We start from the raw sequence: 15,742 nt of genomic DNA on the forward strand, positions 1-15,742 counted from the left end.
TGATTTTAAGGCTTTAACACCCCCAATTAAACCATAAATTATGGAGCTCACAATAGCAATAACTGCTATGATCAGATGTTCAGCTAGAAAGCCAACAACTGCACCAATTGTTTTCAGGAGAAATGATACGATAGAACCGATGATTCCCGGTAAAGCCGCAGCTGATTTCTTGGCTAGTTCTTTTAGCCATTCAGCAAACTTCTTGAGACCTTCTTTTACTTTATCTGGTATTGATGGTTTTGGTCCAGGTTCTGGTGTAGGTCCTGGAGTTGGGTCTGGTCCTGGAGTTGGGTCTGGTCCTGGAGTTGGTTTTACAGATTTAGTAGCACCACTTAAAGCACTACTGATACTAAGACCTAGAGTTGTAAATTTCATTACAACAGCTGTTATTATGGCGCTAATAGTTACACCATATGTCTTAAAAAGTAACTTTATTCTGTCCTTCAGAGGAATAGTTGAATCTGGTTTCTTTAGAACATCAACAATTAAACGTTTAATTCTTCTAGTTTGTGACTCCCTGTCATTGTCTAACCTCCATACCTTTGACTGTTCCTCATACAATTTGTCATTTAGTTCATCTATTTGCTTTTTCAACTCCATCGTGTCTTTAGTATCTTCTTCTACAGACTTTACATAGTCTCTTGTTAAATTATGAAGTTGATTTTCTAATTCCTCTATTTGCATGTCCTTATCCCTCTTTACTGCAGCTAGTTTATCACCAGCCTGTTTTAACCCTCTAAGTTCTCTGAAGGCATTTTCAGTAAAACCCAGTGTTTTAAGTTCATCATCATTAGAATCAATTAATTTATCTATTGGTTGGTTTGAACTGTTTACCTCATTAATTACTGCCTGTGTTTCATGGGTTACTAATGTAGGTTCCCTTACTGGTGGGTCAGGTGCAATCATACCTCTAATCATGTCAGCAAATCTAGTACCAAACTTAGTCTTTAATGTGCCTTCAGCATAGAAGCTTCCATTATCCTTAGTTAAAGGAATAAACTTTATCTTTTCTCCATTTTTATCAGGATATTCAAATAAATTTTTGTTTCCTCGTTTATCTTTTATCAAATCAAATTCAGAATTTCTCGGATTGTAATAAAGTTTGTTTCCATTGTAACTAATGTGTGGTGAAAGATTACTCAATTTTTTCTTGTCATAATTCCAGTTTGATCCTCCCAATGCTGTATCAAGTTTATCCTCTATTGTATCGTAACTTAACTCCTTTTCCATCAATTCAGGGACAATACCTCTTACTCTTTCTGGAGGTGTAGTGAATGAAGTTTCAGTAGTAAGATTTCCACCTCCTGTGTTGTATGTTGTGCCGTCATCTTGAAAAGTTCTATTGGTTTCACCTGTATTAGGATCTATCTCATCCATTTGGATATATTCACCTCCTGTGTTGTATGTTGTGCCGTCATCTGGATAAGGGAGATTCTTTCTCATTTCTAGAATTTGTTCAAAAGTTCCTGATGATGATGATGATGATGATGATGATTGTGGATCGTAATCACTCATTTCATAATTTTCACCTCCTTCAGCCATAATTACTTATTTATCTAACCATAAAAACAATCAATGTACCAACAACTGAGTAAAGCATGAATTTAATTGTTTTATGAGTATCATCCTCCTTCTCAACTTTGGTGTCAAGTGTAGTAGTAGTAGGAATATTCTTTGAGGTTTCAGTTGTTTTTGGTGTATCAACATTACTCTTTGGTTTATGACTGGTCTCGAGCTTTGCTCTCAGGACGAAGTCCGTCATTGATGTACCAACGCTACTCTTAACTCTTATTTTCTTAGAACTATTTCCTTCCATCAGTGGTGGTGGTAAGGTCTTTTTGTGGTTAATGTCATTCTTACCGGGTTTAGCATTTTTTGGTGCTATTAAAATGTTATTATTGTAGTTATCCAGCTTACCAATAACGAGTACCATATTTGATCCTATGACATACAATCCTGGTGCTATTACATAATCTAGTCTTGTATGAGTGTCACTCACTGCTTTTTGATATCTTTGAATTTAAGTGGGAATATCAGGATGTTGATTAATCGAATCCTTTAATAGTTTGTTAAATTCCTTCTGAGCATCCAATTCTGTACCCGGTACTCCAATTATTGGTGTTCTGGTCAACGCCTGAGCACCCAGAATACAGTAAACATATGTTCTTATTGTGTCATTCAACCTCTCTATTCCAGGATTAGAGAAAACATTTGATTTAAATATCATGAATTGTTGATAGGTTTGACATTCATTTTGTGTAATTACATCAAATACATTCTTGTGTCTCCTGACATGATCCTTGATGAAAATATCTGGATATTTGAAATTAGCCATTCCAGCATCCCAGTCTTTACTGAACATCGGTGGCATTCTATTTTCATGAACTTGCATGAGGAAGAAATTGATTTTAGAATCATTGATGTAATATCCGGGATCAGTTATGTTCGGGTTGTAATCCGGTACACTCCATGAACTCCAACCACCGTTATTTTCAAACACCGAGAAATCGTACTCGTCTTTTAAACCAAATTCACTCAATAACCCTCCTAGTTTCCTACGGTTAATGTTATTGTTTGTCTCATTAAAATCACTTTCACCTGGAATTGGTATCTCTAGATTCTTCATGATCTTCAATATTTGATAGTAAACATGAAACCTGTAAATTGACCTTAACAATGGGTCACTGTGATTCAAGTGATCGTCTATTGAAATACCACAACCTGTTGTAGCAAACCAAACAGCCATGTTAAATTGGTTCTGGTAAAACGATAATGGATTCTTTTCCAGTCGCAGACAGTCTTTCTTATTTTTCAGGCTCAAAAACCCAGGTGTTATCTTAGTTTCTTGTAGTCTGAAGAAGTTATTAGTATTAACAGTTACTTCTAAATTAAAGAAGTCATAGGTGAATTTACTTTTATGTTGATTTGCTATTGGATAATACTTTATTACTCCAGAAGCTGATGAATAATTATGTTTGGTTTTAACTTCAGTTTTGGATAATGAAGACAGTAAAAAGGCCATTTATTTTAATGGAATAACCCATTGAACTCTAGTATTCCCTCACCATTTCACTGCAACGCTTCCCTTACCATTTCATGAATGATAGAATATATGTATTGTGGTGTCTGGTTCTTAGGGGTTTCTAAGCTAATTTGAGACAAAAAGGCCTGTAAGGGCTTTTGTTAAAATAGCTTAGAATTACCTAGATTCCTACCACCACAATACATATATTCTGTTGGTAGCCCGATCAGCTACAGCACGGCCGTCAGCATCCACCGTGACGGCTGGGCCAGGGTCTGTAAGGGTCTCAAAAAGATCTTGGACTGCCTCCCCCGCACAGTGGAGAAGCAACGAACACTTGCGGGCATCGGCTGTAATCGCCTTCGCATCTACGTAGTATTGAAATCCACGGCGCCATTTTAGCCATTTTGTATCCAGTGTGTTTGGATCACCGCTCATATCAAACGCCTTGACAGCGCTTATTTCAAGATTGTCTGTCATCTTAGGTTCTCACCTGGTCGTACTCGTCGCCAATGTATTATCCGGAGGGCTAGAACTCGGCAGGGACGCCTTCGAGTTCCGGATAAATCGGTTTTCGATGGACCGTGAACAGACTCGACCCAACTCGCAAGTCAGCCATCATGTAACAACTTTATTATTACTGCGCAGCCGCAGTAGGGACAACAAGATACAAGGCGCCAATTATGAACAGCTCTCAGTACACTACAGATATATGTACACCTTACGCCAGAAGGTGGTGGTTTGTTTTCAGCATCAATAATACATTTTTGGAAAGGAGATTTTGGCTAAGGGCCCAGTCTGGCATCTTGACAATAATGTAATTACCAATGTCGATGAAGTCGACATCCTAGGAGTTAAATTTTGTAATAAGTTGTCATCATCTCGTCGTGTAGAGCAGAGGGTCTCTGCCAATTCTACCAATTGTTACCTCTGGGTGTTCTGGTGTTACCGTGAATAATCATGATCTGAATTTGCTATATAGCCTTCAGAGTAATAATTTCGAACGGGTGCTCGGTTTACCTAAGCGGTCACACCACAGCATACTCCTTCTAGCAGCTTTAAGCAGCAGTTCACGGCACGCGACATTAATGTTGCAGTAGCCGATTTTATAGCCGGGCGCGATTGTACTGTCGGCACCCTTTTATACTCTGTGTCCCGTATTGTGTCACCTGTTTTTCTTGCTTTTTCTGACTAGCCCCGCTCGCTTTGCCGGGGTGGTGGCGTCAAGGATAACTTAGTTGATTCGCTTAGATCTCTCCTCCTCGACGACAGATACGTCACCCCCGGCTAGGCTGAGAGGGATCTGGTCAGATTACTGGTTCGTGCATTTTAAGCTCTGTATTTGTTTGTATTTTCAAGTTGTTCTGTACCTGTACTTTTTGTATGTTCTCCTATCTGGAGGTTTTGATAATAATAATAATAATAATAATAGGCTTAATTACTCGACACTGTTAACAATGAGTATATTATAAAGTCGACATTTACACTACAGTCACCATACACTAAGAGCTTAGAGTCAAAATAGACAGTTTAAATTTTCTTTGAAAAAATTCTTCACTTGCGAAAATATTCTGCCGCAAATATGTCCATCATGAGTCATTCGCGAAAATTTTATGCCCCAAATATTTTCCGTTCTACAGTAACAACTGCGCGTGGCAACTGAACACGTTTGAGTGATCAGTCTGGATGCGCAAAACACAGCGACTTGCTCGAGGCGGGGGAACGCTAACTGATCGGCAGAGCCGCGGCGAATCATCAAACGATGAGAAACAGGCGAGGTTGACAAAAATGCCTTACTTTTAAAGCTCTAAATGTGTTATTCTTCAGTCAATATCAAAATTTAAAAGAGCTATTTGTGATGAGATATATGTGTTGGTGAACTGCCTCGTTCCCGCGACAGCGACGCTGCACAATATTTCATATTTTATTTCTTTAGTGGGGAGGAAATATTCCCGAGATACACAAACTGAACGACTAATCCCAAGGGTTATCAGGCCTATCTTGATAAAATGGACCCACCAAAATGGCTACAACGTGGACCATTACGGAAAAATCATCCAGAAGTATTAAGGTAGCAGGAAGGGTTGGGCGTTTGTGGTTTCTGAGTCTGAGGGGGTTGGTGTCTGTTGACTGTGCTTTAAGAGAGACTAGGCATGGCGCCAGTCTCTCTTAAAGCACAGTCAACAGGCATTTGGTCTCAGTATTTGGGTTTTGATTGCCATGACTGTACCCCTGTAAAAGTCAGAGGAGGAGAAGTTTGGAATGATGAAAGCATTGAAGAAGAAGAAATGTTATTATTGAGGAAAGCAAAATTTATTATGAGACTAGAAGGCAGTGTCCTGACTTGATTATTTTGAAAATGGCGGTCTGAACACATTAAAAGGTGGAACATGGCATTTTATCGACTTTGAAGTGCTCCGCAGTTAAAGGGAGACTAAAGGCAGCAGCTAGGTAGGCAAGATAAAGCCATACAAATTTGCCAATAGGGGTCAGTCATATCTCTAGGCATGGCGCCAGTCTCTCTTAAAGCACAGTCAACAGGCATTTGGTCTTAGTATTTGGGTAAGTACAGAATCAAGGCAGCTCAGAGAGCAATGATTGAACGATGCTGTGGACAAGTCCAAGGATACTGCATCAGTCACGACCAACTTCTCATCAGAAAGCGTCACCACCAGCATATTCAATGTTCAGTTCCAACCTGTACCAGTCCAATGCACGCCTGTCATGGTCAGCAGTGGTCAGCTTAGCGCGATATGGAACATTCTTCCGAAACTCAAGCGAGGGAAGTCTGCTCATTTGCCTATCTCGCGCACTGCTCCTTCTTGTCAAACATCGTAGTGAAATCGTGGTACAGTGGGGCGTCCTCGAGGATTGCAGCTGGTCGGACAGACGTGAGGTGGAATGTGGGCGGCTGCACTTCTTCGTTGATGTGCGATGGCAGATAGCACAGTTGTTGCGTTGCATGACAGCTGAAAGTGAATGTGATATCATAGAACTGAGGCGTTTGCAATGAGACTATAGGTGAAGTAGAAGCAAGGAGTGAAATGGGCCATCTTCCAGTGACTAATATACAGAGTAAGGGCCCTGGGTGTTGTTAGATTCAGCACTGAATGTATTCCTCGTACAAGCCTGAATAGTGTGGACATACAGTGAGAGGTGAGAGACCCCTATTGACTACTTCTTGTAACTTTATCTTGGATATTATATTAGTATTGAACTTCTAGCCATGGAATATGAAGAAATTGAAGCTGTAGGCATGGAATATGAAAAATTATTCAACGGTGAAAGACATTATTCCATGAGGCTTTGCCGTGATCGCAAAGGACGCGACGTGATTGGTTCACATGCTAATGAGGTATGATAATGATAATTACCTCTATAATGCTACTTGGATAGCGACTGTGTCGTTGACTGCAACAGTGGTCTATGTCAACGTGTACCTGTAATGTCAATGAAGTATGATGAGGTGATGACGATAGTGCAATTATTAAATATTGGCAAGAGATCATACTGCAACATAGGTCTTGTTTTTGACAGATGACTGTGCGACATTCCCATTGGGTCTTGTTAGAGTCAGCGGTGCATGTATTCCTTGTACAAGCTTGAATAGTTGTGACGGACTTTGAGGGGTGAGAGACCCCTATCGGCTACTTCGTCTAACTTTATCTTGCCTACCTAGCTGCTAGCAATAGTGCCCCTTTATCAAGACTGAAACCCACTGTGTGGGGCTAAGAAATTACCTTTATAATCCTAGTTGGATAACCACTGTGTAGATGATTTGAAGAGTGCTCTGTGGATGTGTGCCTGTAATGTCAATGAAAGTATGATGAGGTGATGACGATAGTGGAATGACGAAATATTGGAAAGAGATCTATTCCTAGAAGAACATATGTCCTGTTTTGACTAGGTGGCGCATTTTAGAATCAGCAGTGAGCACTGTGTGTAACATGGTGGAGGCAGCGGAGATAATAACTGTGTCGAAAGTATTGTTATAGGGCCTTCCCTAGGCCCATGGGGTTAAATTTACAATCCACGATTGAAAAGACGTAGTTTGATCGCATTCAACTATAAATCCATTGAACAGTTGTGTTCCTTTAGTCAACCTATGACCTTTTGTTGGGCCATGATCGGGGATTGTAAACTGTAAATGTATTATGGACTGGGAGACGGGGGAAACACAAGTAAAATAGACCAAAACAAGTGATTTTGGGGCTTTGGTTTAGACGCATGCCCCACATGCGCCATGCGGGATTATACGGTTCATGTGAACTTGTTGACATCTACATGATCTAGTGCTGTTATTGGTCATGGTACATGGTAGGCCTAATCATCATGGCTATATGTTTCAGGAAAAGCTCGGAGTAAAATGAACTGCCGATGAATAATGATGTTGTTCATGTTTACCATGTTTACTAGTACATAGCCATAGGGTATGCACTGGCCAGTGCACTTTCTGCACGTCGTCATGGTCATGTACGTGATACCGTAACCTTGCATATTTTGTTTTTTGAATGCGCATGCTTTTTGGGCAAAATAACTTGTACCAACACTAATGAATAATGTCTTCTTATCCCTATGACTCCATACACAGTGAGGGCATTGTCCCATTCCCATCAAATGGTAACTTATTGTACCGTATTAGGGTGGAAGTTGGGGAGCAGATACCTACCGTTGCACGCCTGTCATAATCAGTAGTGATGAGCTTAGCGCGATATGGAACATTCTTCAGAAACTCAAGCGAGGGAAGTCTGCTCATTAGCATATCTCGCGCACTGCTCCTTCTTGTCAAACATCGTAGTGAAATCGTAATGGAAAACGTCTGGCTTTGCGCCAGACGTTGAGACTAATAAGTGAAGAACTAATAGGTAAAGAACTTCTACTTGCGCGAGACTGCTCTGATAAAATTATCATTGCAGAGACTACGGTGACGTACACATATATTTTTTACAATCAAAAATGCCCTCAAAAGACGACATGGAATGATTATTTTATTGATATTTCCTACTATATACCTTCCAATTATCACTTTATACAAATAGATCGGCGTTAGGTCGCATGCTTTTCTTTCCTGGTGACACTATAAAGCAAAATAGTTGCAACCCCGTAAATGCGCTATAAGTCCAATAATAAGTGACGGTGACCCGTTATAAATGTTTCGCCAGCTTCGCTTTTTTGCCGCTACGCGGCGCGTTGGGCCCTTGCGTCAAGGGCAGAGAAACGTAATAATTATGTGATCTACTGGTATGTTAATTAGCTTTAACAAAGATTTGCGCCAATATTCTAAAACATATGGGTAAATGCACTATGCGCCAATGAAGACTCGTTTTGAATTCAGCGGTTATTGTTAGGTAAGTCTTGATAAATGTGTGGTCTTCTGATACATTGCAAACATTCAAACATTATCGTTCTCCAGTAGTGTACATAGGGCAAGAAACGTCGTGACGTATAGCCGACGATCACCAACATCTGGCTCCATTATACCTTCTGCGCAATGGCTTTTATGTTGGCAAAGAGGCTAATGAGAGAGGCCTTGAGTGCGGTTCCTATTTGAAGGCCCTTTCCGGTTCCCGTGGCCCCGGTTAATGGGTCAGTGGTTGAGGCTGTACAGGATGCTGAAAAACAGATATGGAAACGTGTTAATTGTTAAAGGCGTATGCATGTTGTAATTACTTGTGGTCAAGGAAAATAATAATACAGTTATACACAATGCTGTGGACGTGGTGCAGTGATTATGCATACGATGTTGCTGAAACTCGGTATTTATAGTATTTGTGTATCTGTCTACACAACGGCTGTGTTGAAATATATTTTCAATACGTATTTACACGATTTAAAAATTTCATATACAATCATGAATTTAGTCAAATATTAATGACCGTCAAAACTTTACTTCTCTACATTATGTATCATCTTCGGGATTTTAGATTTTGGTATTTCAGTTTTGAGACCAGCAGGTAAAGTGTTGATCATCTCCAAATTAATCGTAAAAATTAGCTCAACGAATCGCTTCGAAAATCGTTTTTGAAACGTTTTTAAGCAACGAAATTTCGTAACAAATCTGAAGTTTTACAAATCGGCAAATGTTCACGTGAATTCTAATTTCGCGATCAACAAAATCCCCAAAAAACTAACATTTAGTAAATTACTGATACAGTGTTATTAAAACGTAAAATTCAAATTACGCCCAAAGATGCAATTTCACAAAAAACCGTGAACAATATACTTAATAGCCGCGATTATTTCCCGCTTTAAAGTATGGCGTAAAAAATTACCACAACAAAATAACGGTCATTTGTTTTCTTACATCTTCCATTTGAGAATCCACAGGTAGGGGCGCTGAACTTGACAATACTATAACCGGCCACGGGCAGTTCACCGGATTTCTTCTTCTCGCCTAGCGCGTTCCTAATGGCGCCATCGATGCCGTTATTCCGCTGGATGGGGTTGTTGACAAAGGCGAGGATTTTCGTTGCGGTACTTTTATTGAGGGCCGCACTGGCAAGACCAATTGTTACAAAGAGGCAAACTGAAAGAACGGCAGAAGAATAGGAGTGGTTTAGCTTCATTTTGCATGACAATAGTCATAACTGTACCTTCCATGAATAACCAAATTATCCACACCCATGGCATCATATATATCGTCAAGCGCATAATTAGCTCGCCCAACCCTTTATTTGGCATTATTCTCTCTGCTGACGCGGCATGGATAGTACTGAACGCGCTCAACCCAGAATATTTTCCCGGCCCTCCCATCCTTTGAAGAATCTTTACCCAATGCGCCCCCCCCCCCCCCCTCCCTCGGATACTGTATTTTCTCGCTCAACAAGTTTCAAGTAAACTGTCCCATCTCTCACCCAGTACTTGCGAGACGATAGATGTTGCTGAGGATGTGCCCAAAGACATATCAGTTGGAGGACTCTCAATATATTTGTGATTATGCTTGTTTTCTTGGGATACTCTCTCTAGATGGAAGCCATGTCCTACAGTTGTGCAGTGCCTAATCAAATCAGCTAGGAGATGCAACTTCCGATATATTGGGAAAGTTTAATGATTTTTACTTACGAATAGCAATCTTCATGGCTGTGGCATTCGAAGGTGTCGTTTTCTCACAGAATCCAGCAAAACTGATTCAAGCAAGCACAGGCCATCAGCTTTTATATTGTGACAGTGTTGATAAGTACTCTAGTGTCACTGATCTAAGATTTTTTCTTAACATTCAGGCCAACCCCAGTTATATTATGCACGCCTTTGTTCGATGCCTTTTAGCTTTTTTTCAGTCGGGGTGGATAATGATTGGAAAAACCAAGTTGTCTAGTGGTCCAGTCCAGTGCTAATCACGTCACGGAGTCGTCGTACGTGTCTTAGATAGGTGAAGCTAGAGTACGTCTGGCAAATACCTTTATTAGAAAATGTATCTTACTTTTGCGACGAGGTTTTGATAGCATGCAAGGACTGGTTTTCGTTTTTGTCAACATACGAGTATTCCCATTCAAATAAACTGTGTCGGTAGTTGTAACAGGTGTCACTAAGTTTTCAGACAGTGATGACATTGATATGTAATTGTTCATGTTTTTTATCTTTATATTAACTTTCGATTCATTGATAGCTTGTCTGGGTGGACGGCATCATTGTTTGCCAAATATCCGGAGAATAATGTTGTTTAAAATGTTTCACCGGATTCGAATTTTATGCAGACTGTCTACAGTTTCACAATTGTCCACAATTTCTTCTTCAGGGGTTATGTTGTTCTCGTCAGTTCTCGCAACTTCCCGCAAGAAGACCGATGGCATTGTCGTGTTACAGTGTCCAGAAACACTGTATAATTATATATTTGGACTTGATAGTGCTAGGCCTTTTAACATACATTTTGGAATCAGACAGGTGGTTTAATGTTTAATTGCGATAGCCAATCTGATATCTATCAAGGTTAGCCAATCGACTCCCCAAAGCAATTACATCTGCTGAGACCCTCACCCAATTCAAATCCCTTCTTAAAACACACTTGTTCAATCTTCACTTCAAAAAATAGAGGAGGTAGCGCTTTGAGCAGGGTGACCTGGAAAGGCGCTTTACAACTTCTATATTTATTATTATTTATTTATAATAGTGATTCAGGTAATAACAACATGCGTTTATCACGGGTGTATCGTTGAAGGCTTTTAACTTAATGAGTTGGCACTTTCTGATTGGTCATTTCATATGGTCTGATGACACGTTTGACTCCCGATATATGAACTAGAGATCGCGGCTTTTTCCCTGCGACTGACCTGGGCGATGGACGCAAGCCATGGGACGCGGCTGATTTCTAAAAGGAACTGAATTCCTCCGAATTATCCAGCAGCGTTTCTGAGCTATGAGCTCTTATAAACCGGTCATGTGTGTGTCCGTCCCTGGTATGACTCCATGGCAAAGGTAGGACATCTCCCGTCTCCTCTTCTATCTTCTCCTTGGCCTAATTCGGAGCTCTTCACCCTATCCCTCGTATCCTATAGTTGTAAATTGCCTGGTGAAAAGTATGAAATCTATATCAAGTTGTTTAGTTGGTTATTTCGGACCGCTCTGTTGACGACCAGCAGTCACTATTCTTATAAACTGCCAGGTCAAGATTTACAGCCTCTGGAGGGGCTAACCTAACGTTAAACTGGGTAACGGCTGATGGTTTTATCCCACCATATTAGAACCAACATCCCGTATCCAGCGTGCGGCGTACAGTCGTCATAGCCCGGCCTGTTCTTTGTGTGCGACAAGATAAAATGCAAGAACAACGTAGAAGACATTTCTCGCAATGGTGAATCCAAATACTATCTCTGGTAAATAAATGTCCAGTGAACAGATTAAAACTTTCTGGTGTTATTGAAAACTGCCTAGATGTGTAAAAGCTTACAAGAACAGAACAGAGTTGGTTTTATCTAAGGCCTTTATAGTAAGAAAGTAAGTATGCATGTTCTTTGCATGACTCCTGACAAACCTGCCCAAAGGGCATTTGACTTTGCTACGAACCCCGATTATATATGTTGATTTCATTGTATTTCCTCTAGAAAAATGCTAGAAATCAGCGAATTTTCTAGCGAATTTTGAACTGAGGATATCAGCACTAAGACAGCAGCTGGCAGAGAAACAGCAAACTAACAGGTACAAAGATCGTTTGATTCACTAGGTATGTTTTCTTAAATTTAATATTAAGATCATTGCTTGAACTCTGTTTATTTCTTGCCTGATCAGACACGTACTTGTATGTTTTTAGAAAATTTCGTTAACTGGTAGTTCACGACCCTGTTTCATTATGCATTACACATTGTTACATGATATAGCATGAGTTGGCCACTTGGATTCGAGGTTGATGTACAAGTATTTATTTTCATATATTCTACCTCATCGATTAACTCCACTTTTTGGCTGAATGTGTAGCTGTGAAGCGAAAGTTTTGGGAACTGATTTCATCATGAACACATGAACAGGTTTACTGTTTTATCGTTGGTTATAAGATATTTTGTATCAAATATAGCTGTATCTGCACCTTTTCTCTCTTCAGTGATGAATAATCAATTCGAACTACTTTTTCGTTGATTTCTGAGAATTACTATTTCATTTCCCAATACCCTGTAGAGTCTCGTGTGGTGATCAAGATGGCTGCTTGCCGAGTCTGGATTCGGGGGGGGGGGGAAATCTTCAAGTTCGACCTGCCGAACCAGTTGAGGCAGAACGTTACTTGGAACAGCCGCGGTTCCCCGGCTGTTCCTTGGGAAATACCCTACCTATATGACGTCACCATAGTGGTTGTGACTAGTTTTCCCAGTTAATGTAATGTTTTGCGGCTTGGTTACAAAAACTGCAATAACTTTGGCTATATAGGTCTTAACTCATTGCGACAAAAAGCATTCTTTTCTGCAAGATCTACTCTACCCGAAATATTATATCAAGACGTACTCTGTGGGATATTTAATGAGTTTTTAAAATAACAAATTGTAAACACTCTGTGCATGCTGACTTAACCCCTATTTTGGCGATAAGTCTAGAGAATAAACATTGGAACAACATGAAACAATTTCTGGACCCATAATAGCAACAGTTTCCATATTTTTGGGGTAAAATTATGTGAATATAGGCAACTGGATTCTTTTTAATGCCCCAAATTAACTGTTTTTGCTGTATAACACTGTTTATTTAAAATTGACGTATCAAAACGTCGCTGTTGACTGTTCGCGATAGAAACAAAAGATAAGTCGGGTTGTTTGGCCTTGTTATTTAGTCCGTCGGTCCCATAATGGACCATCGTTTCGGTTTTTGCATTTTACCACTTTAAATGAGTGAAAAAAAAATCTTCAATAAACAAGATTTTCGTCATTTCTAGACCTGTGTGAATAACCTAAATGGTAACTATAATAACTTTCCTAAGTACAAAGCTATGAAGCCCATATTTTAATGGGTAATGAACGAGTACGTAGTGGTGCTTCATAGGGAAAAAAATATAGGGATTACTAAGCATACTTTTTACGAAAAATACAAATGAGTACTTTAAAGAAAATACCTATTGAGTTTTTTTTAAAAGCCAAAACCTTCGTTGTTGATTGTTAGGACCTTTAATATCAAATTTTGTTATTGAATTTATTTTCAGTTATAGCCCATAGCATGAAATGAGAGACCATCGTCGCCGATTTTCTAATTTCCCCACCGTTTGAGAATTAAAACAATACACTGAGCAATTGGTAATTTTTTAACCGATTTCGGCTAAATTTCAAAGTGGTGTGTATCCTGTAATTCCTCAAATAATTCAACAATATTTCATACATTTCAAGATCTAGGTTTAGTGAACGTATTCCTACTTCAGATTTCTATTTTCATGAGCATCTTTGCAACATTATGGCTTTATTCAGCCGAATGGTCCGTGGAAAATGTTGTTTTTTATAAGTTCACCCTTGAAAAATATTTTTTCAACCTATTTTTGACAAATTTATGATTGAAATAGATAGCAGAGGTATCACTTAATGAGTTTCCAAAAGATGAGTTAATTGTACGTCCTCTAACTAGTCGAATTGTGAATTAGTAAGACAATAATAATGCGCTAATTGGGGTCGGCCTCACGATTAATCTCAATAAAATCAGCTTTATCCAATCAATTCCATGTTTCTATACATTCTCATGTTAGCATGAATATCCTTAATGTACTGATGTAAAATGAAGTACTTGAGATGCTTTTTCGATGAATTATTCACTTTAAACAAATGGTTAAAAATTACACATTTTTGAATTTTAAACTTGTTGTCGGATTACCGGAGCGCTCATAATCAATACAGAGTATCAGTCTTGAGATCCGGCACCAGCCTACATGGAGGCTACCATATTGGATAAAAGTGGGTCGGACATAGTCGCATCCTGATAGGCTTATATAGTGAAGATGTGTCCCCCCCCCCCCCCCCCCCCGTTTCGATGTGGATAGGCTATCTAATATTGCTCCCAAAGTCTTACCAGGTCACGGTAAGTGTTTGGCGATGTTGGATAGTTCATCTCAGGTCTACCCATAAACAAATAGAACGGGTTTTTTTCAATGTGTGGCATGATGATTGAGCAGAATTTTGCTCTGTCTTCCAAATCTGATAAATCAAAATGCCAGCTGATCAATCCGACGGAATAAAGCCTGGAATTATGCACAATAGTACTCAGAAAATATTGCATGGATTCAGTGAAAGACAGCTCAGAATCATTGTCAGGGTTATAATTCATTGATCTGAAGCAAAAGAATGATCAGTGTTCGGGTGAGAAATCTAAATTTTGATGTTGACTCCGTCCGAAAAAAAGGTCAATGTACTTCTGAAATGTACATGCAGCATCATGGAACATTGATGTTTACAAATGTACATGCCTTGGATTGACAATGTGTTGAAAAAAGGGTTCTACCCCTAACAAAACTATTCCTTTTTCCCAAGATTGATCAGTGATTGTTTGGGCCAGCAGTGGCTTCCTCCGCCTGGTGTATTAAAAGGGGTTTAATCAGAGCCAGAGTATCAACTGATGTCAAAATCCCCCCCTTCCCAAAAATATTTTCAAAATTTGTGGTTGCCTGACATGAAATAGGAAAACTGACCAAGAAGCAGGAGGCTTATTGCATTCAATTCTATGTTTTGGCCCAGCTTTAATCACTGTCCCGCAAAATTGCGTTTTGTCGTCAGTCAGATCAGCGTATTCAGACCTGAACCTTTCGTCGCAATGTGCGCTTTAGACACATGTTATCATGTTTTACAGGGATGTTCGACATCTGCTGCATTTCAACGTTTCGGTGACCACATAACAAATGACCGAGAGAGAGGAGAGGAGCTACTTTTATATATAGAACCAAACAAACACCACGCACCTCCCATCCAACATCAGCGCTCACATGCGCGGTCATCAGAAGAAAAAGTCGGTTCTCGTATTTCATTCTTTTTCACTGTAATACTTATAGAACTAAAAATAAAAATAAATAAACAGTATGTGGCAATTGGTTTACAAAAAAATCAGTGTGTCTGTTAAGTTTTTACTCGCTATAATCAATGCGGGCTAAGATAATCATACCCCTCGGACGGCAATAGCTGCATGGCTGTTTGGCTTAGGCAGGCTGGGCCATGTTCACTGGAATTAGTTTATCACAACCAACCTTCACTTCAAATGAAATGATGTAAAGTTCCAGACTGTTTCTGGTTGTGATCATGCATCTACTGGGCAGGTGTGTCTCAAACTGTTGTT

General features: G+C 39.6%; 1 protein-coding gene and 1 long non-coding RNA gene across 2 annotated transcripts; one reads left to right on the top strand and one right to left on the bottom strand.

Moving 5' to 3' along the window:
• Positions 1-7,982: 7,982 nt before the first annotated feature.
• Positions 7,983-10,133, bottom strand: LOC135503301 (uncharacterized). Its single transcript, XM_064796815.1, has 3 exons — positions 10,085-10,133; positions 9,327-9,548; positions 7,983-8,634 (listed from the first exon to the last, which is right to left on the bottom strand). The coding sequence occupies exons 1-3, from the start codon at positions 10,098-10,100 to the stop codon at positions 8,498-8,500; spliced, it is 375 nt and encodes a 124-aa protein (XP_064652885.1). The 5' UTR covers positions 10,101-10,133; the 3' UTR covers positions 7,983-8,497.
• Positions 10,134-11,305: 1,172 nt separating this feature from the next.
• Positions 11,306-15,418, top strand: LOC135502722 (uncharacterized). The gene is made up of 3 exons (XR_010449817.1): positions 11,306-11,434; positions 12,061-12,179; positions 15,263-15,418. It is a non-coding gene; the product is annotated as an uncharacterized LOC135502722 (long non-coding RNA).
• The last annotated feature ends 324 nt before the right edge of the window (positions 15,419-15,742 follow it).

This window comes from Lineus longissimus, chromosome 19, assembly GCF_910592395.1.
Source record: "Lineus longissimus chromosome 19, tnLinLong1.2, whole genome shotgun sequence".
In the NCBI taxonomy this organism is placed as follows: domain Eukaryota; kingdom Metazoa; phylum Nemertea; class Pilidiophora; order Heteronemertea; family Lineidae; genus Lineus; species Lineus longissimus.

Coding starts and splice junctions, on each gene's coding strand:
- LOC135503301 (XM_064796815.1), bottom strand. Junction 8,635..9,326: donor TGGATTCTCAAATGGAAGAT/GTAAGAAAACAA, acceptor TCTGTTTTTCAG/CATCCTGTACAGCCTCAACC.